This window comes from Ambystoma mexicanum, chromosome 3q (genome assembly GCF_040938575.1).
Source record: "Ambystoma mexicanum isolate Mex_15411 chromosome 3q, UKY_AmexF1_1, whole genome shotgun sequence".
NCBI lineage: Eukaryota > Metazoa > Chordata > Amphibia > Caudata > Ambystomatidae > Ambystoma > Ambystoma mexicanum.
In genome coordinates, this window is record NC_090926.1 from 816,113,152 (window position 1) to 816,139,480 (window position 26,329).

The following is a 26,329-nucleotide window of genomic DNA, read 5'->3' on the forward strand; positions in this document are numbered from 1 at the left end:
GACCTGCGCTAGAGCCTAGAGCCCCCTCCCCCCATCCCCCCAAGGGGGTACTGTCCTCTCGATGCACTCTTTCAATGCGGGGACTGCAATGGTCTCCTATGCCGATTAGGACGTATTCATATCACCTACGGCTGCAGTGAAAGGGTTAACACCATGGATTAGACTGTGTGGCAGGCAACCACACGGACCATACAAATATATCTAATGCAGCACACAGTCGTCACCCGATTGTCATAAATCGAAATAAATGGAACACAGCTGTACTACATTAACAGAAGCAACATTTATTGATTTCGTAACAACAATCGAACACAATGATCCTTCAAAAAAAAACTATAAATGGAGACATCTCGTTGCGAAAAGGGAGTATGTTTCTCTAAATCTGTGGTAAACGGTTTGAATACATAGGTTTTCACACATCCTTTGCTTAAATAAAATGTAGGGTGTTAGTCCTTCCTCGTGGTCGTCTTTGCTCTGTATTCATAGAATCCGTCATTGATACAGTAACGTATGGAGACCTTTGTCAATTTTTCTTGGCAGACAGAACAGAAATCCGTGTAAGTCGATATCAACACACGTGTGTAGAATGTCAAATGGCTGAGGGCTCAATAGTCTCGCAGTGAAGAGAAGCAAGCTCAAGAACTGTGCCCATAACATGAGACGTCGCATTGTCTTTCCTGGCAGACCCCATGGATGGGGTGTGAGCTGATGTGCCATCTTCTGCAGTTTATGTCACTCTTTGCAGAAAGTTTGCACATGTAAATTCCCATATGGAGGACACAAGGCTTGCACTCTTGCCGATTCATTGACAGCATTGTGTCGAGGGCCTGTTCTCTTCTTGTGCTGTGGTTTTTAGTTACTTGAGAAGCCATTCATTAACTGCAAAAATACACAATGTATAGATTAAGTAGATGGATAAAAACGTGCTATTCTAAAATAATTCAATTTGAATTCTGACTTTTCACAATGGTCCAAACACTTATTGTGATTATGTAAACAACCAATCCTTCACTCAACAGAAAAATCCACAGCCACAAATTGATTCTTTAAATAAAACTGAAATCAACAAAATGAACGTTCGAAAATTAAACTCTTCCTTCATTCCATAAATCCCATGAGACGTAGCTTGCCTGTAGGTCACCAGCAACAAAAGATTTAGACTCACTTATGAAGACCTTGATTGACTCTCATCCCAATCACCCACATCGTCAATGTTTTCGTAACCTCGTTGTCTATCCCCTCGTTCCTGAATATCAGCCAAATACTACCCCACCTCAAGAAACCACATAAAGACCTCATTATGAAGGACAGAAAAAGCTATGCCTCATCATATCTCACAAAGGTCGACCCTGCTTTTTAAGCTTTCTAGAGCACCCCTCAGCATTCAAAGCGTTGATCACCAGTCGAGAACCTTCTCGCCATCCCCCCTTTTACTTATCAGCGATTGAGTGGCGTGCTCGTTTTACAAGCCAGATCCAAGCTTTTCCAGATGGTCCCCTTCCGAGCCCCCTCCTGTCACTAATAGAGAACAACAGGGCTCTGCCCCACAGCCCATATATGGAGGTTGTATTTTATAATCTGATTTGCTACTTTTGACAAACTGGCCAAAATGGCTGTTTCAACTTCTGCTTTTATTGAATTGCGTGTGTTGTAAAAAAAAAGAATAAGTGGTTCCTCCGTACACCATTCCCCCCTCCCCGCATCTCCATTTCTCCTTTACCTACATCACCCTCCATATTTCAATTTTTGGGATACATTTTCTTACCCCATTCTATTTTATTTGATTTATTTATTGGTCATTTGTTAGGCTTATTAGCAAAACTGTTTCAAAACACCCACAGGGTGACAGGGTGGTGTCAGGGGAGGTAGACAATGAATTACAACAACAAAATAAATATATGATTGAATAGTTTAAAAACAAACAGTGAGACTAACGGGCAGAAGAGACGAATCTACTATGGCTTGCGAGTGTTCAGAATGTTCAAGTGCAGGGGGAAGAGGGGAAGGGATAGGGGCTGTGGTGCTAAGGAGAAGTGCTAGAAAGGAAGAATGTAAGTGCAACGTGCCGTGGGGAGGGAGCGCCATAAGTGCTGTGAATAGGCAGTGGCTGGAATGAGAGATGTCGGAGGGTCAGGGGCCCAAGGGTACATGAGGGCTCTGCACATCATTTGAGCTACTGTGTGATTAGAAGGGGTGAGAGGAGGCGAAGGACAAGGGAAAAAGCAAGGTCTTGAGGCTTTTCCGGAATTCATGGAGGTCCTGCTCAAGCCGAAGAGGAAGAGGGAGCTTGTTCCAAAGGAGGGCACCTGCTGAGGAAAGTGATTGTCCACCAGCTCTCTATTTAGCAAACCGTTTCACATGCAGGGAGTTGGTGCTAGAGGAATGCAGGAGTCTAGAAGGGTAATATTAGTCAGGAAGCGCTGAAGATAGAGTGGTCCCGGCCCCAGAAAGCCTTGCGGATGGTATAGAGGGATTTTAATTTAATCTGTGTTGATACCGGGAGCCAGTGAAGACTTTGTAGGGCAGGAAAGATGCAGTCCCTGGGCTTGAGGCCAAGGACATTGTTAAGGGTTTTGACCCATGTTGAATCCTTAGACTGGGTAGATGTGGGGATGAGCTGTCGCCACCCATTATTCTATCCCAGAACAAACTAAATCAATAGACTGGGTGGATGTGGGGATGAGCTATCGCCGCCCACATTCACGCCAGAATCCAGGAGAACTGCGCAGTTGGCACAAGACCACTCCAAAGATACAACCTTCTTGTGGGGGGTTCCACATCACCACTCTACTGTAAGGATGCCATCAAAACAATGTTAAGCAAGGGTCCTATACTATCAAGCAAAAGACCACTCTATTGAAATGCAGTAATTCAAGACAAATCCCAAAAATGGATGCAATACCGGTACTCACCACTATCAGAAAGCCGGCGTTTTAAAACCACCAGACTTTTGTGTAAAACTGAACAGACGAACTCAAACCAGGCCAAGGAAAGACTTGCTAAGAGGTGGATACAATGTAAAACTATATTCTGAAATGACTTGAAGGAAGTCATTATTTAATGTATATGTAAAAATTGTAAGTTTGATTTAAACTGGGAACTAAAGTGACATTTAGCTGAATTCTGCCTGACAACTACCCCCGACAGGAGAAACCTGCTCAGCCACTCTTCCCAGGCCTAGCTGCATCCTGCTTCCCCACCAAAAGGAGTTGACACCTCTCTGATTAGATTAGGGGAGGGGCACCTGCAGGAGGTTGCACAAAGCCTTGTCCTGGACTCAGGCAAATGTTATATTGGGGGGGCCGTAAAGTGGCTTCCTCTTGGGAGAAGTGGGAGGAGAAGTGCCTCTGGGAGCCACCCGAGCTGGAGCCGGGGGCAGACAGAAGCTTCCCCCATGTGCTTTGGAACCTAAACCACACCCATCTGGGCCAGAGCATAATTTTAAAAAGATAGATAACTCATAGTGCGGACTTGTCAGAATAATACAAGTAATATCATTATTCTTGTGATTTTTCTGTGCACGTTTTAAGAGGTGTTAGGACCCTGTGGTGTATGCTGGGGGGTTGCTAGCGGAAAATAGGGTCTTACTCCAAATGTCTGCATGTTAAAAATGTGACACTTCATCAATTAATGTCCATACTCCTTGCGCACATGTGTGTAATTTTTGGTAAATGTCCGATATTGGTAAACCAGTCAAAAAGCGCAAAATGTTGTCATTTTTGAATGCAAGCCCCCAGGAAGATCAGAGGCGGACAAGCAGGGACCATAAGGAATATATAATGTGTACATGTAATTTCAACGCATTGTGTATCTGGGAAATATGTATTTGAATCAAATATAGATTTGTGGGCAAATTGACCAGGGGAGGATCCTCTGACCCATAAACAGACCTCATCAATCTGACTCACATTTCCTTCCCCCCAATCATGGGAGAGGGGAGAATTGGGCGAATGACAAGTAGAGAGGGGCAGGCTCAGTTATGCCACGCACACACCCACTTCCAAAACACATAAAAAGAGACCGCTGTGAGCAGAACCAGAGATCCGGATCGCTGTGAGCAGAACCGGTGCCTGATTGACCCGCCGAGCAGACAGAACCGCCGCCGGACGTGTTGACCAGATCCGTGACGAGGCCTAGTTCAAATTTATATTGTGAGTACCTAGCAGAACTGTGCAGAACCAATCTCTTAGTTAAAATAATCTAATTCAAGCTATTTTAACCTAAGTAGAACTGCCTCCTAGAAATCGTGTCATCTGTCATTTTTAAAGCTGCACAACTGTCACCTGTCAATTCTGCAGCTGCAAGCTGTCACCTGTCATTTTGAGTTTTACTTTAAACCCGAAAATCTACCTTTATTAAATCGTCTGTATCTCCGGAACCGTTTGTCCTAGGAACGTGGTTTAACTTTCATTTTAAAGCTGTGATTCTAGGCTTTCCGACAAACCGAGAAGCGAAATTTACATCGATTTGCGATTTTGGCTCAATTTCTCCACTTGTCAAAATAGCTGCTTCATTCTTTCCTTTGTTAAAAATCCATTTGCAACCTGGTAATAACTCATAGAGCATTGCTAAAGTGAGCCTGAACTAATACCAACAAGCATCTCTCACTCACCCTGAATCTCTAGAGGGAATTAAAATCAGTTAGCACATTTTCCCATCCATTGCCATCACATTTAAAAGCATTTTGGGCCTGTGTTTCAAACTTCTGCCTGTTTCCTCTAAGCTTGCTGGGGGGGAACTGCATTTCGTATTGCATTTTGTTTGGATTCTTGAAGACTGTGTGCTCTCCTTCCATTTCTTACATTGCATGGGGAGGGGGAGTGAATTGTCAAGGAAAAGTGATTACACTGTCTTTTGTTGAAGCCATATCAAGTTATTTTCTGTACTGCATTTCATTCATCATTGCGTTTCCTTGAACCATATAAAGCATTCTTTCCCACCTTATTCTTCTGTTCCTATTCATAAGTTACCTCTTGCTGATTACTGCTCATATTCACAAGTGTAATATCTATTATCAATTTATTTATAGAAGTGTGATATATATATATATATATTGTTTACATTTTCAAATAAACCTTTTAATTTGCAAAACAAACCTACTTCTTGGCTCAGTGGGGTCAGGGGGATTCTAAGAGGGGGGTGTTATACAGGGGTTGTCATCCAGAGTACTGAACTGGACATAAAAATACATCAATAAGGGTTTTCCTCAGCATCCCAGACTAGGCATTGACTTAGCTGTAGTGTTGATTGAATATCGCTTAACAACATGTCTCGCTGCCCTATTCTGGGTAAGCTGGAAGGGTCGCAGCGTGGGCGCAGGAAGATTAAGGAGGAGGCTATTGCAATAGTCTAGCCGGGAGAGAACCAGTGCAGGGGTAATGTTGAGTCTCTGGGGGGAAGTTGGGGATGGGCAGAGTACCTTTGAGAAGGAAGAGCTGAAAGTGGGACTTCTTGACAATGTCCTGAATATGGGGGATGAATGAGAGGGAGGGATCGAAGATGACTTCAATATTTCTGGCTACAGTGGAGGGGGAAGGGAGCTCATAGAGGAAGGCCAGAGTGAGGGGAAGAAATAGGGCGCAGGGGACCCAATGTGGAGAATCTCAGTTTTGCTGGCGTTTAGGCAGAGGTCATTAGCAGTGCACCAGGCCTGGATGGCAGAGATGCAGTCACGGATGAAGGAAGGTGCAATGGCGTCAGCAGGAAGTTTGAAGAAGATTTGTGTGTCATCAGCGTAGCACTGGAAGTTGGGGGAGAAGGAGGCAATGAGGAGTGCCAGTAGAGAAATTACGAGTTACTCACCGTATGTCATGATGCCTGCTCCCGAGGAGCCAGGTCAGGCCCAGCGTCCCCGGAAGCAGACTTCATTCTCACCAAGCAGGACCCAGCAAACCCCTATAGGGGCTCTTTGGACCTTGTCCTGGCGCCTTAGGCGCCAGGCTCATAAAAGGCATCTGTCCTGGCGCCATAGGCGCCAGGCTCATCATGGCAGAACATTTGATAATGCTTGGGTGAACTCACCTGAGGCAGACCAGCAGACCATGCTGCATACTCACCCGAGAAAGACCATGCTGTCTGAAGCTCCAAGCCAACTAAGGCTGGGGAGGAACTATTTTCCTTCAGGAACTCTTTTCTGACTCGGGTGGGACCAGTGGAAGAACACTCACCTGAAGCTCTTCCAAGGCTATTTAAACCACGCCCGGTTGGCCACACGTGCTTCGCGTTATTCTGCATCTGCAGCAGGACGCTCACCGAGTCGGCTCCTGCATCCTGGCTCCTGCCACGCCCGCCAGCACCCGGAACACCTGCAAGGAGAGAAAGGCAAGCATTAGGACATTACCTACCTTCATCCAGCATCCGGATTCTTCACTCCGTCGATCCTGCAAAAGAAAGTCAAGGGTTAGAAACGCATCTCACCGCTCGCTGCAGCGCAGCTTCCACTTACCTTCACGTGGCGCTGTCTAGCTCTTCAGCGGTCATAGGCGACATCGGCCGCATCCCAGCACCTACGGAAAAGAAAGACAATAGTTAGAAGCGCTCCGCTTCTCACGCTGCCGCGCCGCTTCCACTTACCTTCACGTGGCGCCGGCAACCTTTTCAGCGCCCATAGGCGACATCGGTCGCATTCAAGACCTATGGAGAAAAAGGACAAAACAAGGTGAGCAACAAACTAATTGCAAAAGGACAGATTACGCACCTTAAGTCTTACCTGAATTTTGTTGGGACCTCAGTTCCCTTTTCGGGCCGGAGCGGCTTTTCTGGCTTTTCCGTACCCCGGCCCCTATGGGGAAATAAGACACACTCATTAAGGTGTCGGAGCAAACCACTACGGCACACCTTCATTAAAAGTACTCACCTGAGCTTACCTCGGCGAATCCATTCCTCCACACGGATTCCTCAGTAGTCCCTGAAAATTAAACAAAGGCCAAGGGACAAATAAGACTTGATCTTTTGAACTATATACTTACGGCAGCATTTTGGTAAAGGCAAGCAGACATCGAACCCTCGCCAAATCCGAGATCCAGTGAAGTAACTGGAAATCTACACGCCCCTGCGTCAGAAGCAGGATGGAGAGCTCGTCCATACAGAAATTAAGGTGAGAGTCTGCGTAAGGCACAGCTAGGGTTCGAGGAGGGTGAGAAGGGGAAACAATCTCACACACAATCTAGCAGACAGTTAACTCCCTTTTCCCATCTACAGAAGGATTATTCTACGGGCCAGACAGACGAGGTTTGGGGGTCCAGTCCAGTCCATCTTCCAAGCACTACGCTTTACCGTGGAAGAAGTTGTAGCAGTCCAGAACGGGTCGGCGCCTCCGTGGGAATCAGGTGAGCGTTACAGAACGCGAAGCCTACCAATAACTTCCTACCCAGGCGCCATGGAAACTTCCGAGACAGACCAGCTGGCCCAGCTATTTGGGGAATTATGGGCCGAAGTTCATTCCGCTCGCCAGGAGCCGAATGCCCTCAGGAGGGAGTTAATTGTGTCAAAGGAACGAACTGATGATCTTGCCCGCCAGCTGTTGCAGAGTCAAGCTGGTCAAACTCCTCTACCAAGTTCAGGGGGTAGTTTCACCCCCGTGGCGTCAACTAATCCAGTGCAAATCAATCTACCTGGAAACGTGCCACTGGCCTCGCCTGAACGTTTTGCTGGAGATCCCAAAAGATTTGCAGTATTTATGAATCAATGCCGATTGCATTTCCTCTGCAGACCTGGGGCCTTCCCGAATGACCGAACCAAGGTAGCCTTTGTACTTTCTTATCTCAGCGGCAGCGCAGCTGATTGGTCAATCCCATTGGTTACTCAAGACGACCCGATCCTTCAGAACTTTCAAGCCTACCAGACAAGTATGGAAATACTTTTTGCGAGGCATTCTCAGGGACAGGCCCTGGACAACAAACTCCTATCTCTACGACAGGGTAATCTGGACCTCTTAGCTTACATTGCGACCTTCAATAGGTTAGTTGTGGAAACAAGATGGCCCGAGGATAAGAGAATTACGCTATTCCATCGAGGTCTACGTGGAGAACTTAAAGATGTCTTGGCCCAGGTCGTAAATCCACCCCAGGACTGCTCGGACTATATTGACTTAGTGGTCCAACTGGATCACAGGCTTCAAAACAGAAAAGCAGATCGGTCCAGGTTTGAAACCCGGGTTTTTGCCAAAGCCCAGGTTCACCCCAAGGGTGTCGATGCTACTGAACCTATGCAGATTGGAGTAGTCAAGGGACCTTTGACCCAAAGGGAGCGTGAAAGAAGACGGCAAATGCAATTGTGCCTCTACTGTGGAACTTCAGGACACTTCTTGCGAGAATGCCCTATAAAACCGCCCAAAAAGGCGTTAGGAGCCACGGATAAAGATCTTGTAGAATCTGAGTCAGGAAACGACCACGCCCGACAAGCGTAGAGGTCCTCTTGCCGAGCTTAAAAACCAACTCTTTGACCTCGCACTTCACCATGCCAATGGTCCTCGTAAATCCAAAGCAGCCTGAACGGTTGCATGCAATTAAAACATACATCGATAGTGGGGCTATAGGAAACTACGTGGATCGTGAATTGGCTTCTAGGATGAACCTCCCTCTTTGCCCTAAAACCAATAAAGATGTCATCACCACTGTGGATGGAACCGAAATCGCCTCTGGGCCGGTAACACACTCCACCACGGAAATGACATTGCTGGGTCAAGACGGGCATCGGGAGGCAACGGTGTTTGACATAATCAAGGCTGTGCAATTTCATGTAATTCTAGGAATCCCTTGGTTGGAAACATACAATCCTCAAATTGATTGGCGAGCAAAGAGGATAACCTTTCCAGAGTGTGTACAAACCTGCTATCCACGAAATACAAGCATTGGCCTAGCTACCGTAACTCCTGTCAGTTTGCAAATACCACCAGAGTACCAAGAGTTTCAAGACGTCTTCCAAAAGGAACAGGCCAATACTCTACCGCCCCACAGGTCATACGATTGCCAGATAGATCTGCTACCCGGTGCAACACCCCCTTGCAGCAGGATCTATGCCCTTACCGAGCCCGAGAATATTCATTTACGACAATATCTGGACCAGTACTTAGCCAATGGTTTTATTCGCCATCTAAGTCTCCTGCATCCTCGGCTTTATTCTTCGTACCAAAAAAAGAAGGCGATCTCAGAACTTGTATAGACTACCGCGCACTGAACCAGATAACTGTCAAAAACAGATACCCTTTGCCTTTGATCCCTGAACTCCTTGACCAAGTGAAAGATGCCTGCATATACACCAAGCTAGATCTCCGGGGGGCTTACCATCTAGTGCGAATCAAAGAAGGCGATGAATGGAAAACTTCCTTCCGCACTAAATATGGGTTGTTCGAGTACCAAGTTATGCCTTTTGGACTGTGCAATGCACCGGCTGCCTTCCAATATTTCATGAACGATGTCCTCAGGGAACTCATCGATGTTTGTGTTATCGTATACATCGATGACATTCTTGAATACTCCTCTTCAGAATCTGATCATCGAAACCATGTCAGGGCAGTCCTTGAGAAATTGCGCCAACACAAACTATTTGCTAAACTTGAAAAATGTGTTTTCCATGTCACGGAAGTCGAATTTCTAGGTTTTATCCTGACACCTAAAGGAGTCCACATGGACTCACGAAAAGTGGATGCTATCCTCAAATGGCCATCACCCAGCTCTGTAAAAGGTGTTCAAAGCATGCTTGGCTTTGCCAATATTTATCGCAGGTTCATTCCGGAGTTTTCACGGGTGGTTCAACCCATCACTGCACTCTTAAGAAAAAATAAACGTTTTGAATGGTCTAAAGAAGCTGAGCAAGCCTTTCAAGAACTAAAAGCTAAATTTACTTCTGCACCCGTATTGAAACACCCGCACCCGGATCTCCCTTATATCGTCGAAACCGACGCACCCAGTCTAGCTATGGGAGCTGTCCTTTCTCAAAGGGACCCAGAGACTAACCAACTGCATCCCGTTGCGTTCTGGTCCAGAAAATTCTCAGCTCCCGAGATTAACTACGCCATCACGGACAAAGAACTGTTAGCGATTAAATCTGCTTTTAAGGCCTGGCGACATTATCTCCTTGGCGCAAGACATACCATCACAGTGATCACCGACCATCGGAATTTACAGTACTTGATAACCGCCAAGGCTCAGTCATCTCAACAGCTCCGTTGGGCTCTGTTTTTTGCTGAATTTGATTTCATAATCACCTACCGTCCTGGCTGTAAGAATGGCAAAGCGGATGCTCTATCCCGAATTGGAATGGGGGACACAGTCACTAACTCAGAGCCTGTGCCGATAATTCCCGAACAGAGGATCTTAGGTATGACTTCTTCACAATCGCTAGAAAATGTCCAAACTAGAGTTAAACAACTCCTGGACCCAACAGACTTGCAGGACTGGGTTCAAAAGGGATCTGATTTTACTGTAGATAACAATTTACCTTATTTCCGAGGACGATTATTTCTTCCACACACGCATTTACAAAAGCTAGTTGTTTCTTGTTATCACGATACACTAATAGAGGGACACCCCGGCATTGCCAAAACTGAGGAAAAGGTGAAAAGACAATTCTGGTGGCCTTCTTGGCAAAAAGATGTAAAATCATTTGTGATGTCCTGTGGTGTGTGCGCGCCCAAAATAAAGGCCAAAAGAAAAGACCAGCCGGTCTTCTTCAACCGTTAGACATTCCACCATCGCCCTGGCACACCCTGTCATTGGATTTTATTATGGACTTACCCCCCTGTTCAGGATATAACACTATTCTTGTTATTGTGGATTTATTCTCCAAAATGGCACACTTCATTCCATTAAAAGGTTTACCTTCAGCTTCGGTTCTAGCTAAAGAATTCCTTGAAAATGTTGTCCAGTTACACGGATTTCCGTCTGTGCTGATTTCAGATCGAGGAAGCCAATTTATTTCCCACTTTTGGCGTAGATGTTGTCAATTGGCACAAATTGATGTAAGAATATCAACCAGTCATCACCCCCAGACCGATGGTCAAACAGAAAGAACGAACCAGACTCTCGAACAATATTTACGTTGTATGCTGCAACAATCTGAAAGTAACTGGAAAGACATTCTTTGGATAGCTGAATATGCATATAATAATTCTGTGCACTCTGGAACTGGGCAAAGTCCTTTTTACACTTTATATGGGCTTCACCCTCGAACCTCTGACCTGGATCCACCTCATGATCTCGGAACACCCGCAGTGGACCAGCTGCATACCGCAATTACCAAAGCCTTCAAAGAAGCAACTGAACATTTACAACAAGCCAAGAAAAGATACAAGAAAAGTGCTGATCGGCATCGAAGTGAGGCACCTCAGTACCAGATTGGGGACCAAGTCTGGCTGGCTACCAGACACTTATCACTCAAAGGACCTCGAACTTTTAATCCCAAATACCTGGGACCATATTCCATTACGGCCATAATCAATTCTGTGGCCGTTAAACTGGATTTACCAGCTCATATGCAAATACATCCTGTTTTTCATGTGTCACTTTTGCAACCTGGAACCAGACTAATCAAGCCTCCAGAACCCATTCAAGTGGAGGGAGAACCTGAGTTCGAGGTGAAGAACATTTTAGATTCTAAAATGATAAGATCAAGGCTTTTCTATCTAATCGATTGGAAGGGTTACGGGCCTCAAGAGAGGTCATGGGATCCCCATGACCATGTACATGCTCCTCAGTTAATTAAAAAATTTCACCGGACCTTCCCAGACAAACCAAAACCCCCGGGGAAAACAACCTTGGGAGGGGCCTTGAGGGGGAGTGCTGTCATGATGCCTGCTCCCGAGGAGCCAGGTCAGGCCCAGCGTCCCCGGAAGCAGACTTCATTCTCACCAAGCAGGACCCAGCAAACCCCTATAGGGGCTCTTTGGACCTTGTCCTGGTGCCTTAGGCGCCAGGCTCATGAAAGGCATCTGTCCTGGCGCCATAGGCGCCAGGCTCATCATGGCAGAACATTTGTATTGCTTGGGTGAACTCACCTGAGGCAGACCATGCTGCATACTCACCCGAGGCAGACCATGCTGTCTGAAGCTCCAAGCCAACTAGGCTGGGGAGGAACTATTTTCTTTCAGGAACTCTTTTCTTACTCGGGTGGGGCCAGTGGAAGAACACTCACCTGAAGCTCTTCCAAGGCTATTTAAACCACGCCCGGATGGCCACACGTGCTTCACGTTATTCTGCATCTGCAGCAGGACGCTCACCGAGTCGGCTCCTGCATCCTGGCTCCTGCCACGCCCGCCAGCACCCGGAACACCTGCAAGGAGAGAAAGGCAAGCATTAGGACATTACCTACCTTCATCCAGCATCCGGATTCTTCACTCCGTCGATCCTGCAAAAGAAAGTTAAGGGTTAGAAACGCATCTCATCGCTCGCTGCAGCGCCGCTTCCACTTACCTTCACGTGGCGCTGTCTAGCTCTTCAGCGGTCATAGGCGACATCGGCCACATCCCAGCACCTACGGAAAAGAAAGACAATAGTTAGAAGCGCTCCGCTTCTCACGCTGCCGTGCCGCTTCCACTTACCTTCACGTGGCGCCGGCAACCTTTTCAGCGCCCATAGGCGACATCGGTCGCATTCAAGACCTACGGAGAAAAAGGACAATACAAGGTGAGCAACGAACTAATTGCAAAAGGACAGATTACTCACCTTAAGTCTTACCTGAATTTTGTTGGGACTTCAGTTCCCTTTTCGGGTCGGAGCGGCTTTTCTGGCTTTTCCATACCCCGGCCCCTATGGGGAAATAAGACACACTCATTAAGGTGTCGGAGCAAACCACTACGGCACACCTTCATTAAAAGTACTCACCTGAGCTTACCTCGGCGAATCCATTCCTCCACACGGATTCCTCACCTAGTCCCTGAAAATTAAACAAAGGCCAAGGGACAAATAAGACTTGATCTTTTGAGCTATATACTTACGGCAGCATTTTGGTAAAGGCAAGCAGACATCGAACCCTCGCCAAATCCGAGATCCAGTGAAGTAACTGGAAATCTATGCGCCCCTGCGTCAGAAGCAGGATGGAGAGCTCGTCCATACAGAAATTAAGGTGAGAGTCTGCGGAAGGCACAGCTAGGGTTCGAGGAGGGTGAGAAGGGGAAAAAGGGGGGAATCTCACACACAATCTAGCAGACAGTTAACTCCCTTTTCCCATCTACAGAAGGATTATTCTACGGGCCAGACAGACGAGGTTTGGGGGTCCAGTCCAGTCCATCTTCCAAGCACTACGCTTTACCGTGGAAGAAGTTGTAGCAGTCCAGAACGGGTCGGCGCCTCCGTGGGAATCAGGTGAGCGTTACACCGTAGTGACTAACGTACTCTTAGTACTTAGGCCCCTTTCCTCCATACTGTATGGGTGTCCCTTCCTAGGGACGGGAGATGGAACCTTTTTCACCAGAAAAACCTTCTTCCCCTTTAAATTTAGAGGCACGCTGGGGCGTGGCCCTTGGAGCATACGCTACCCTGACTCCGGCCACCGGCACCACTCCTCAGTCCCCATTGATGCGTCGACAATATTTATCATTGCCTAATGACACCAGTATTGTTTGGGGGGAGGATGGTGGGACGTATGGAGGAAAGGGGACTAAGGATTAAGAGTATGTTAGTCACTATGGTGAGTAACTTGTAATTACTCTTACATCCAGTCCCCATTCCTCCATACTGTATGGGCGATTATAACTGAATGTAGCCCCAGTGTGGAGAGGACACCCTCTTTAAGCAAACAAGTTCCTTAGAACCGCCTGTCCGAAAGCTGCGTCTGACTTAGAGCCAGCGTACAAACAGTAATGCTTACAGAAAGCTGAAGGGGTGGCCCAGGTAGCTGTCCTGCTTCTGACCTGACACGTAACCTTCCTCTGGAAAGCGATGGCCGTGGCCTTGGCCCTGACGGCATGGGCGTGCATGTTGGCTGACAGTGGCTTGTGCTGCCCCTCATAGGCCTCTTTGATGGCCGCAACCATCCACCTTGCGATGGAGGCCTTGGATGCCTGATAACTGGGTCTGGAGCCCCCAAAGGTGACAAAGAGTGCGTTCGTCTTGCGGAAGTCCTTGTCCTATCCAGATAGTATTTCAGAGCGCGTATGACATCCAGACAGTGCAAGACTCTCTGAGTCTCGTCCTTAGGGTCAGCGAAGAATGTAGGCAGGACTATTTCTTTGTTTACCTTTGGTAGGAATGCTGGGTGAGTCCGCAGGACCACCTTAACCCTATGGAAAGTGGTATAGGGTTCTGAAGCCACCAGAGCCTGGATCTCGCTGACTCTGCGAGCGGAGGTGAGTCCTACTAGCAGAGTTGTCTTGGTGGTGAATAGCCTGATGTCTGCGGACGCCATTGTCTCGAAGGGTTTGTGCGCCATGGCGCCCAACACCACATTGAGGTCCCACACAGGTTGTGGCTTCTTGATGGGCGGGTAAAGCCTGGACAAGGCCACCAGATGTTTCTTGACTATCGGGATGGAAGAGGAGAAGACCTCCTCTGAATTTCTGTAGGCCCCTATGGCTGTGAGATAGGTGCGACATGTGTCCACCTGTACGCCTGAGTGGGCAAGGTGTGCCGAGAAAGAGAGCACATTGTCCAGTGTGCACGTCAGGGGGTTGATCTCATTAGAATCTGCCCAGTGACAGAATCTGCTCCATTTACTCCTGTATTGGGTCCTACCGGCCTTGCTCCTAGTGCCCTGGATGATCTCCAGGTTAGCCCGAGAGAGGTTCAGGTGCTTGATGGTGATCTGCTCAGGAACCACGTTGCTAACTTCTGAGGAGCGGGATGGAGAACCCTGCCCCCCTGCTGGGACAGGAGAGGTGCTGGGCCCAGTGGAAGGTGAACGGGTGGTCGGTCCGAGAGGCTGAGTAATTCGGAAAACCACATTCTTGCTGGCCACCAAGGCACTATCACTATGATGCTGAGGTGCCAAGCCTCCTTTATCTTGTGGAGTACCCTGGGGATTAGGGGTGTGGGCGGAAAAGCATAGGCTGTCATACCCTCCCATTGAATCTGCATGACGTCGCCCAGGGAGCCAGGGCCTAGTCCCTGCCAAGATGCGAACTGATGGCACTTCGTGTTCTTCCAGGAGGCAAATTGATCCACCTGCGGATGGCCCCATGTGTTGAAAATCACCTGCAGTATCTGGTCGTTCATTTGCCATTCGTAATTGTCTGCTCCCAGCCTGCTGAGTTTGTCTGCTTCCCAGAGGTGGACGGCCCCGAGGTAGATGTTGTTTTCCAGGGCACATTCCCACATGCTGACCGCTAGATTGCACAGCGGAGGGGACCTGGTACCCCCCTGCTTGTTGACATAGTACATGCTGGTGGAGTTGTCGGTCTGGATCAGGACGGTCCTTCCCTCGATGAGTGGAAGGAAGGCCCTGAGGGCTAGCCCAATGCCTCTGAGCTCCAGCCAGTTGATATGCGACTCCTGCTCCTGCCGCTTCCAGACTCCATGGACGCTGTGGCTGTCCAGAGTGGCTCCCGAGCCTTCTAGGGAGGAGTCTATAGTAATGGTAACCTGCAGAGCTTGCTGCCGGAATGGCCTGTCCACCTGCAGATTGCAGTCCTTGGACCACCAAGTGAGGTCCGAGTGGAGAGAAGGCAGCATGCTGAATAGGTCTGCTTGGGAGCCCTTCTACTGATTCCATGAGGCTGCGAAGTGCAGCTACACTCTCCTTATCTGGAGCCTCGTGTGTGGCACGGCCAAGAGGACCGCTGCCATGATATCCAGTAGGGGCTGGTACCACCAAGCCGAAGTCACTGGTCTGGTAAGGAAGTGCGTAGAGGCCCTCTTGATGGCTGTGATCTTGGCCTTCGAGGGAAAAACCTTCTTGGACCTGGTATCCCAGATGAGGCCCAGGAAGGTGAGAGACTGCGTGGGCTGCAGCTGTGACTTCTTGAGGTTGATGGTAAACCCCAGGTCGTGGAGTGTACTCATAAGCGCAGAGAAAGTGTGGACAACCTCCTCCGGGGATCTCACCCTGATGAGCCAGTCGTCCAGGTACGGGTAGACATGGTGGCCCTGGGCCCTGAGGAAGGCTGCACTGCATTCATGAGTCTGGTAAACACTCTGGGGCTGAGTTGAGGCCAAAGGGTAGCACCTTGTACTGGAAAGGAAGGAGCGATGGGGCTGCCAAATCGGGACTTGTAGGTAGGCGTCCTTCAGATCCAGGGAGCACATCCAATCTCCCTTGTTTAGTGTCTCTGCAATGAGTGCTGGCGTAACCATCTTGAATTTTTGAAGAGGGAGGGAGAGGTTGAGGGTGGAGAGGTCCAACACAACTCTCAGGCCAGCCTGGTTCTTCTTTTGTATGGTGAAAATCATGGAATAGAAGCCTAATCCTCTCTGGGAGGCTGGTACTTCTTCCACTGCCTGGCTCTCGATGAGCGACTGGATCGCCGCCAACAGAGTTGCCGTCCCAATCTGTGGGAGCGGGGGGGAGAAAGGAGGAGAGGGAGGTATAGGTAGGCGGTAACCCTTGCATACTACTGATAGGATCCAAGGGTCTGCTAAGTTCTGGTGCCAGAAATGCTGGTGAGAGGCTGGCCTGCCCCCCACTGGAGACACGTGGACCCGGAGGGACGTGCCATGCCTTATTGCTCTCTGAGGCTGCTGCTGAGGAGGGGGACTGAAAGAAGCCCTTGCCCCCCCCCCTTTTGTTGCTTGCGCCGGTGCTGACTCAGTGAGCGGGTCAGATTGTCTCGACCTCCGTTCCTGGAATCCCTGGAACCCGCCAAACGCCTGCCCCTTATCGGAGCGTTGATGCGACTGGGTGTACGCCTTGGGCGTGGCTTTCGTAAGAATAGATAAAGAATTTGCGGTTTGCGAGCCGTTCTTCTTCTCATCCAATTCCTCGTTGGTGGTAGAGTGGAAGAGGTCACTACCCTCGAAAGGAAGGTCCCATATGCGATCCTGGACGTCGGGGTTGAACTTTGTAGCCTGAAGCCAGGCCATCCTTCTCATGTCTGTGGCGATGCAGACGGCCCGGCAAGAGGTGTCGATGTGGGCCACTGTGGACTCCATGATGTCTTGCACTACCAGCTTGGCTTCTCCTAGACGCGTCTTAAAGCGTGCCTGGCTCTGCACGGGGAGTTCCGGAAGGAAATCTGATATTTCTCGCCACTACCTCTGGTTAGGCACTGCAAGCAAGGCATCCAAGTTGGCTTGACGGAGGTGCAGAGAGGCTTTGGAGTACAGCTTTTTCCTGTACACCTCCAAGCTCTTCGCCTCCTTGCCCAGCAGCACCGATGATGAGGTGGCCGAGGACGACTGACGCTTAGAGTAGATTGACGCTGCATCGATCACTGACGAGTGCGTCTGGGGGTGCATTGATAGCAAGAGTGTATCCCCCTCCATCTGTCTATACTTGGAATCGAGGCGTCGATTGACAGGGTGGGCCGAGTGTGGCTTGAGCCAACCATTCTTGGCAAGAGCAACGACATCCTTCTGCATCGGGACAACCGTCTTGGTAGGGGGTCTTAGGGAGAGGACCTCTGCCAAGACCCCCTCCTCGAGCTGCTCTACCTCAGGATGAGGAAGGCCCAGATATTCTGCCAAACCTGCAAACCTGTCATGAAAGGCCTTCGCTGAAGACCGCGTGTCAGGGTCCTCCTCCTCGTCTGTCTGCCTGGGTGTCCGGCTGATCCACCACAGAAGGAGGGGTGCTGGGCGATGTGGGCTGCGGTGTGGAGACCGGAGCCGGCGGCTGCTGCAGAGGCTGGCCCGGAACCAGCTGCACTGGGGGCGGATTCGAAGGAGCCGGCAGCGAGGGCTGCGCTGGGGCCGGTGGGGCCGAAGCCATGGGAGGAATGACTATAGGCACTGGTGGGATGACCGGAGGGAACCAGTCCCTGACTGCATCCCTTAGGATGGCCCCCATCTGAGGGGTTCGCATTAGCCCCAAAAACCTTTAGAAGAACCTATCCTCGCAGGCAGAAGAGGAGGCAGGGGATACTGACGGAGTGGTGGGGGGCTGCTGGGGCCGGAGCACACTCAGTCTGGGTTGCAGGGGGAACCTGCCCAGCGCTACAGATGGATACACTGTAGGCCCCATACCTGGCTGACACCAGTCCCACCTTGAAACTCTTTCACCCGCCTGCTTTGTTCCTAGGAGTGGCATCGGACGAGCAGATATGTCGTCTGGCGTTGCAGCCATTTTGTCGGGCTGTGTGTCACATGCCAGAGTCGTGGTGCATGGCCCTCCGGACACGGCCTCGCCCAAGACTTTTGGTGTTGGAACATGAGACCTATCCCGCACCTCAGGTCTAGGCCTGGCAGGCGTATCACCTTCGGCATTGTCGCTGGCAGTGTTGCGTGCAGGCACCCCCTCAGACATGGATTTGGTACTAGGGCATAGCCCCTCGGGTGTGGTCCCGGTAGAAGAACCTTGTAGTCCCTCAGCACTGATACCGGTAGGGTCTGAAGACCTCTCAGCCGTAAGGCCGGTAGCTGGGTTAACCTCGGTGTGTGTGCTGGTAACAGAACCCGAGAGGTTCCTCACGCTTGTGCGTTTCCTTGGGAAGGAGTCGCCCTTACAGCTTGTGCTGGAAAATAACGGCCCTCCCTTGTGCCTTGATCTCTGCTGCACAAGCTTCTTAAAGTCCTCTGAAGGCGACACTTCGAAGAGTTCCCTCCACCTAGTTAGCCTGTTCTTCAGTGCGCGTGGAGTCGGAGAGTCGCACGCGGTGCAACCTTCCCAGCAGTGTTCAGGGCCAAAGCAGCGGAGGCAAAGAGCGTGGGGGTCAGACGTGGGAAAGAGTCCCTCGCAGGCTGGACACCTGCTGAAACCCGCTGAAGTCGACATTAACCGGGGGGAGCGTGACGTCGTAGGACCAAGTACCTAGATGACAAATAAAGACAAAAAGGTAACAGAAGAATCCGGGGAAGAGTGCGTGGAATTACATGGCAAGGCCAAACCCAGGAGCACTGGTGAAATTGGTCCGTTCCCGTCGACGTGGAAAAGGGGGTGGAGGAGTGGCGTCGGTGGGCAGAGTCAGGGTAGCACTTGTTCCCAGGGCCGCACCCCCACGTGCCTCTAAATTTAAAGGGGAAGAAGGTTTGTCTGGTGAAAAAGGTTCAGTCTCCCATCCCTAGGAAGGGACACCCATACAGTATGGAGGAAAGGGGACGGGACGTAAGTGTAAGGTAAATGTTAAAGAGCCAAGGCGACACAATGGAGCCCTTGGGGATGCCACAGGAGGAGGAGGAAGTAGGGGAGGAGAAAGGGCCCAGAATGGTGATGGAGGAACGGTCAGTGAGGAATGAGGTGAGCCAGTCAGGTGCCCGATCTGAGATACCAAGGGTATCATGGAGGCTTTTTTATGAGGATGGAATGGTTCACGCTTGTCAAAAGCCAAAGAGAGATCAAGCAGGATGAGGACAGAAGGGGAGATGGAGTCAAGGGATGCGAGCAGTTCTTCACGGGGGTGTTCAGAAGAGCAGTTTCCGTGCCTCGAATCCAAATTGGTGGTTGTGTAGACCACCACCAAGTTCGGTATGAGAGTTCAGTTGAGGGAGGGCCAACTTCTCGAGCAATTTTCCTAGGATGGGAGTGGTGGAAATGGGGCAGTAGTTGGCTGGGCAGGAAGGGTCTGCAGAGGCTTTTTTAAGGAGGGGCACACAAGGAAGTGCTTGAGGGAGGATGGAAAAGAACCATTAGCAAAGGAGTGGTTGCAGAGATCGGCAAGAGCAGGGGCGAGAGTGGAGATGTTGTCCTTGATGGTTCTGGAAGAACAATGGGCAGCCTCTTTGGAAGAGACCTTCATGGAGTTGACAACTTTGGTGTTTCCTGCAGATTTTGAATAGTTTAGCTGTGTTGTTGGAAGCAGTGGACACCCGTGCCTGAATGTGGGCTCTTTTTTTGACACAGATGGAGAATCTGTGTTGTCTCTGGGACAGGCGACAGGCCAGTTTGTCAGAGGGTGCACCTGAGGTATGCCACATCCTTTCTGCAGCCTTGCGCACACGTTTTTGGTCTGCAAGTTCAGAGTCGTACTAGGTGTTACACTTGCAGGCAGGTTTCAGCCGGATCCTCATGACTGGGGCAAGAATGTCAAGGGTGTTGGTAATGGACAGATAGAGGTTGTTGAGGGCAGAATCAGTGGTAGAGTCAGTATTGGGTGTGCGTGGGGGAATGAAAGTGGAAGAGAAGGCAGCGGATGACACTCATTTCATCAGACGGATGTTCGTGAACAAGGCTGGCAGAGCTTTATGACGAGTTGCCACAGGGCCATATGGACCCCAATGAGTAGAGAGGAAAGCGTGGTCTGACCAGGAGAGAGGGGTGATCATGGTAGAAGAGAGAGTGAGGTAAGAATAGATGATGGCGTCTAGCGTGTGTCGAGCAGAATGTGTAGGGCCAGAGGGGAGAGAGGAGAGGGATAGGGATGAACAGAGGTCAGTGAAGAGGGTGGTTGCTGTGCAAGGGGAGTCTAGGTGGAAGTTGAAGTCACCTAGTAGTAGCAGGTTGGAGGTGGTAGAGAGTAGGGAGGAATAGAAATCTGCCCACTCAGAAAGGAAGAGAGAGGAAGTGCCTGGGGGCCTGTTGATGGTAGCAATGGTCGAGGTGGTGGAAGGAGAGATCACCAATTTCCATACTAGGATCTGAAAGGATGAATAAGGCTGAGTGGGTAGGATGGAAGAAGGAATACACTCAGGGAAGATCAAGCAAACTCTACCACAAGCACGGTGTGGTCGAGGTTTTGAGGTGATCTTAAAGCCTTCGGGTACGAGTGAGTCAAAGGAGGTATTGAGCTGGCATTGAACCAGGTTTCAGTGAGTGCAAGTATGTCCAGATAGGTCTTCAAAGAGAAGGCATATGTTAGCAGACTGTTTGATGGCACAGAGTGAATTGAGGGTCACCAGGTGGAGATGCTCGCTGCCTTTGAATATTTTTTGAGGTGGAGTGTGAGGGTGAGAGGCTTCCGTCCGAAGCGGTGGGGCAGAGGTGGTGGGGGGGGAAGGAAGACAATTGATGAGAGATGATAGGATCTGGTCAAAGAGAAGGAGGTTGGCCAGAGGGCCTTGAACCAGGATTGTGCCTAAGAGGTAGACATTGATGCAGCAGCGGGATGAGAAGAAGCCCGCAAGGAGGACTTCCCACTTTGTGCCACCATTAATGGATGTGGACGAGTAAGGTGAGAGTGGCAGTGAGGTGAGAGGTCCATAGGTCAGGAGATGGGACAGAAAAGAGGGTGTCAGTGAAGATGTCCCTTGAGGAAGCACTGACATAGGTGTCTGCAATTGGGAGGCCAGTGTTGGCAGCAAGGATGTTTTTTAATGCTTTTTTCATCCAGATTTTATGAGGGAAGATAGGTGATAGTGTAGCAGTTAGAGAAGAACGGAGGGATGGAGAGTGTCATATTGGATCGAAAGGAAGAAGAGAGAGGACAGACCGGGGGATGGAGGGTGTGAGTGTGTGAGTGCTGCAATGCACAGTTCTGAACAAAAACACAGTTGGCCGTCTGGGAGTTCAAGAATATAGACAATACAGTGGTGGATGGAGGCACATCCTACATGCGCTTTTTAAATAAACAAAAATTAATTGGTAGATTGAGGCACAACCTAAATGCGATTTTTAAACTAAACAGCCAATACAATGGTGGATGGAGGCACAACCTAAATGCAATTTTTAAACTAAACAGCCAATACAATGGTGGATGGAGGCACAACCTAAATGTGATTATATTACTATTCTCCTTTGGTGTCATAGAATTAATCAGAAAAGCAGTTGTCATGGTCCCGCTTCAATGGTGAAGAACTACTGACTGTGCTCTTCCCCACTCATGTTTCGATGACCCTTTGTCCCCTAAACTAAAAGGAATGTTACTAGTATCACTGCTTTAGGACAGTTCAAAGTGGTAATGGAATTTGGTTTTGTAATTTCTTTTAAACACTTGTCTTCCTTATATGCACACTCTTGATCTATCACACAAACAGAGAGATTACAGAGAAGAGAATAATCATGTCTTATTGCTCTAGCACACTTCCACATGACATTTGAGCATTTTTAGATCTTCTGGTCATTTCACGTATACGCTATGAACTTGTTAGTTTATTCTGTTATGTTATGTTTGCTACAGTGAAACCGTGGCAATAAATCCCAGTATGGAATAGCTTCTTGGCCACCGAACAGTGCAAATCATCTGAACTGGGTTATTTTATGTACTATATTGTAAAGGTTTCTAAATCACACGTTTCATGAAGTATCACAAAGCCTGGCAAGTTGACGTGAAAGAAAGCAAGTTAGTTAAATGTGTGAGAGAACAACATTTATTTTCAGCAGAATTTAGAAGTATAGTAGGGTTTTAGTCACTAAGAAATTGAGTAAGAGAGTTTCAGAGCATGTGGCCACCCTGGTGATGAAGAGTAGGGGGGTGGGTGGGGTGCTTTGTATGGAAGGAAGAGATTGACTAGGTATTCCGGGAACATTCTGTGAAGTGATTTGTGTATCTAGACAAGAAACTAACATTTTTGTTTAAAAGGTAACCAGTGAAGAGACTTCAAGATTGGCTGGATGCTATCTTACTAATTGTTTTTCCAGATAAATCAAGCAGCAGAATCTGTGTGGAATTGTAGTTTCTTCAATAGACCAGCATTAGCTCCATAAAGCATAGCATTGCAGTTATCTTGTTTATTGGAGATCCGTGCTTGTGCTATGAGTCTTTGATTGTTGTGCGAGAGGAGAACTATTTGCATTTCTGTTTTGTTGGATTTATAAATCGCTATATGTGCCAAAGCGCTGAGAAAAAGAAAAACGGTATAAAATGGTGTAAGTTAAATCAATTGCCAAAAACATTATGCTGAACTAGAGAAAAGGAAGACGACTGAATGTCAAAAGGTAAGTTATTCCAGAGTTTAGCTGCTAAAAGAGCGAAAAAACAAAACCGGGATGAAGCACAAGGGGGATGCGGGACAGTAAGAAGACATTGAGATGGTGATCAAAGGGGGTGAGAAGGTCAGTAGAACAAGATCATGGAAGAGAAATAGGTAGGCGCCATTCCGTGAAGAATCTTGATAACACAGAGAAAATTAAATTGAAGACGAGATTCAAAGGATAACCAATGAATAGATTGAAGAGCAGGAAGAATAGAATTGTGAGGAGAGAGATGGAAAAGAAGGTGACAGAAGAATTATAGATAGACCTACCTATAGGGAGCTATACAGCGAGGCCAAACAGACGCGTAGAACAGTCAAATAACCAAGAGAAAATAAGAGAGGAGATAAGAATTTTGGCACCACGAAAAGGAAGAAAAGGACGTGTCTGGTGGATATTATAAAGATAAAAATGACAAGTATGAGCCACAGAAACAATATAAGAAGGCAAACAGAGTGAAGTCAAAAATGGCTCCAAGATTACAAGCAATAGATGAGATGGGAAATAGAGGAAGGGGGAAAGAAAATAGATGGTGGAGGTAACGGTGGAGGTAGAGTGGTAGCAGGAGAGAAAGTGACTTCAATCATGGATGGGCTGAGATTGAAATAATGATCTGACGTCCAGGATTGAATAAATGAAAGACAAGAGAGTCTTGAGGGTCTACATTGGAGTGAATAGTCTCAGAAAAAGAAGTGAAAGTGAAAGAAATATAGATTTGAGAGGTCTGCATAGAAAGGGTGAGAGAGACCAAAGAAAGAAATAATAGAAGCAAGGGGGATTTGTATAAGGAGAAAAGGAGAAGGCCAAGGAAAGATGCCTGCGGAACACCAAAGTGGAGAGGGACAACTGAAGATGATGAACCTGCCCAGGAAACAGAATAGGTGGGGTTTCTTTCAGATAAGAACGGAACCATTCAATTACAGAAGCCTGAAAATCAAGATTAGAAAGTCAAAGAAGAAGAACAGTGATCGACAGTGTCAAAGGCATCAGACAACTTGAGAAGGATGAGGAAAGAAGATCATTTTGTATTGTGGGGAGAGAGTCAAGAGTTACAGACTGAGAGAAGAGCATTCTCTGGTAAGTGAAGAGAACAGAAACCTGACTGCTGAAGAGGAAGAAGAGCTGATTGATTTATATGAGCAGAGACCTGGTTGTAAACAACACGTTCCAAGAGTTTGGACAGAAAGGGAAGAAGAGATATCGGGTGATAACTAGACGGCAGAGAAGGATCCAAAGATGGTTTCTTTAAAATAGGAAGTATAGATTGATGTTTAAAAATGGAAGGATAGTTCATAGTGAGCATAGAGGACTCACAAAGCAGGGTAAGATATGTAATGAGTAGCGAATAGACTTTGGAAATTAGGACAGAAGGCAAAGGATGTGAAGGGGCAGCAATTGGGTGCGCTTTAGAAAGAATAACTGAAAGTTCAGCAGATGGAATGAAGTCACAGTAGAAACTAAAGAAGGTACAGATTCAGAGTCAGAAATAGAAGTGCTAGAAGAAATAGATGAGCGAAGAAGGGTTACCCTTGTGTCAAAGTAGTACGCAGTGGTTGAAAGGGAGGAGGATAAAGAAGGGTCAAAAGTGACCAGAGATAGAATGCAATTAAGATACTGAAACAAACACAGAGCATGAGAAGAAGAGGACTTTAGCAGATCAGTCAAGTATTGTTGGTTGTGGCAGCAAGGTCAGAAGGAGACTGTGATTTCCTTCAGTGACGCACAGCCTGTGGTAGAAGATGGCAGGAGACATGAAGTGCAGGGCTAAGCCAAGGTTGGGGTGGCTTGCAGTTAGGGGAAAAAGGGTAGGTGGCATTAAGTTACTTGAGAGTACATCGTCGGAGGAAAATAATGAAGGTCAGTTTAGTATTGTTGCTTGGCTAAAAGCAGAGCAGAATAGTAAGAATTATGTAAAGAGGATAGGGCAGTAAGGTCGGAAGGAGATTGTGATTTCCTCCAGTGACGCTCAGCCTGTGGTAGAAGACGACAGGAGGCATGAAGTGCAGGGCTAAGCCAAGGTTGTGGTGGCTTGCAGCTAGGGGAAAAAGGATTGGTGGAATAAAGCTACTTGAGAGTACATAGTAGGTCCTGGGACAGTAAGTAAGCTATACTGTCCATTGAAAGCGAAGAAAACAAGCTAAAAGGTGGGAGAGATGAGGTATAAGCATAAGATCAACATTGTGTAGTTAACGTGTCATAGATCACAGTGCAGAAAGGTAGAAGCAAATGGAACAAAAGCAGGAGGAGCCAGGATACAAAGAGCAAAGGAACGCAAGAAATGATCAGAAGAATAGATGGGAATGGTGGAGATAGAAGAAATGGAGGACAGATTAAAAAAGACCAGATCATGAGATGAGCCGAGACATGACAGGGAGCGTAGGGATAAGATGATAGAATAGCATATAACAGAATAGGAGGACTGTGTAGATGAGAGATGAAGATTCATGTCACCAAGGAAGATCAGAGGGAGAGATCAAAATTAGAATTGAAGATAAGAGCGAGTCTAAGTCTTCACAGAAGGATTTAACAGGGGATGGTAAATTACGAAAAAAGCCACAGAACTGGGTTTGAGGAAATAAGAGAAATGCTATTCAAAATACAGCAATACAGGCAGGTTAGATGGTGCAGGGGAGATAAGATAGGAGGAGTGGTATAGAATACTGACCCCATCTCCACAGCCAGTTGGTCAGGGGGTAGGGGGAAAAGCAGCACAGGAAGAGGAGAGAGCGGCAGAGATGACACAATTTAAAGAAATGATCCAGGTTTCTTTGTTACAAAAGAATTAAAGACTAGAATGGAGGAAAACGTCTAAAACTGAGTGAGCTTTATTGCAAACAGAGCAAGCGTTCCAGAGAGCAATATTTAAAGAGATTAGAGTAATGAAGGTAGGTTAAATTACGAGGATTAAGCATGGAGGTTGTAGAAGAAGTGTGGTGAATGCATGTAGGGCTCCAGAGGCGCAGTACTAGGGTCACCCATGCCCCACTTAGGAGAGCCATAATGCTAGTTTTTCCCCCTCCCCCACTGTGGGATTTATATTGTGCAATTGGCGGGGAGTTGGTTCCTGGCTACCAGCATTGACTACAGCTACCAGAATTCCCTGATGCCAAAATAGGTACTAATCAGCAACACCTGAACAGACTGCCTCCCTGAAGATTGCAAAAGGCATGAAACCACTTGGAGGAGAAGAGCAACTGAACTGCAGAAGGTACACAAAGCTGGGAACTAGAGTGCGCGCCTCACCACCTCTTTTTTCTAAATAGGAATAGGAAATACCATAGTGGCAAGAGAAAGCAACAGAAACGGAAAGAAAAAATGTATGAGATTGCAAAAAAGTGTGATTAACAGTGCGCCAAGGTCTTGTTGAGAAGCACTGAGTCCAGTAATGTTTCCGGCTAGTGTGCAGGGAGGGGATGAAGCCAGGAGGGGAGCTCAGAGTGGTAGGCTGTTGAGTTGC

The 26,329-nt window shown here is 48.1% G+C and overlaps 1 protein-coding gene across 2 annotated transcripts in view; it reads right to left on the reverse strand.

The window, feature by feature from the left end:
* Positions 1-264: 264 nt before the first annotated feature.
* The window catches only part of CA10 (carbonic anhydrase 10), a 1,133,169-nt gene continuing 1,107,104 nt past the window's right edge, over positions 265-26,329 (reverse strand). For both annotated transcript variants that reach the window (XM_069654920.1, XM_069654921.1), the window contains one exon: positions 265-879. In XM_069654920.1, coding sequence (XP_069511021.1) covers positions 857-879 — 23 coding nt within the window. In that variant the 3' untranslated portion in view covers positions 265-856. The remainder of the gene's footprint in view (positions 880-26,329) is intronic.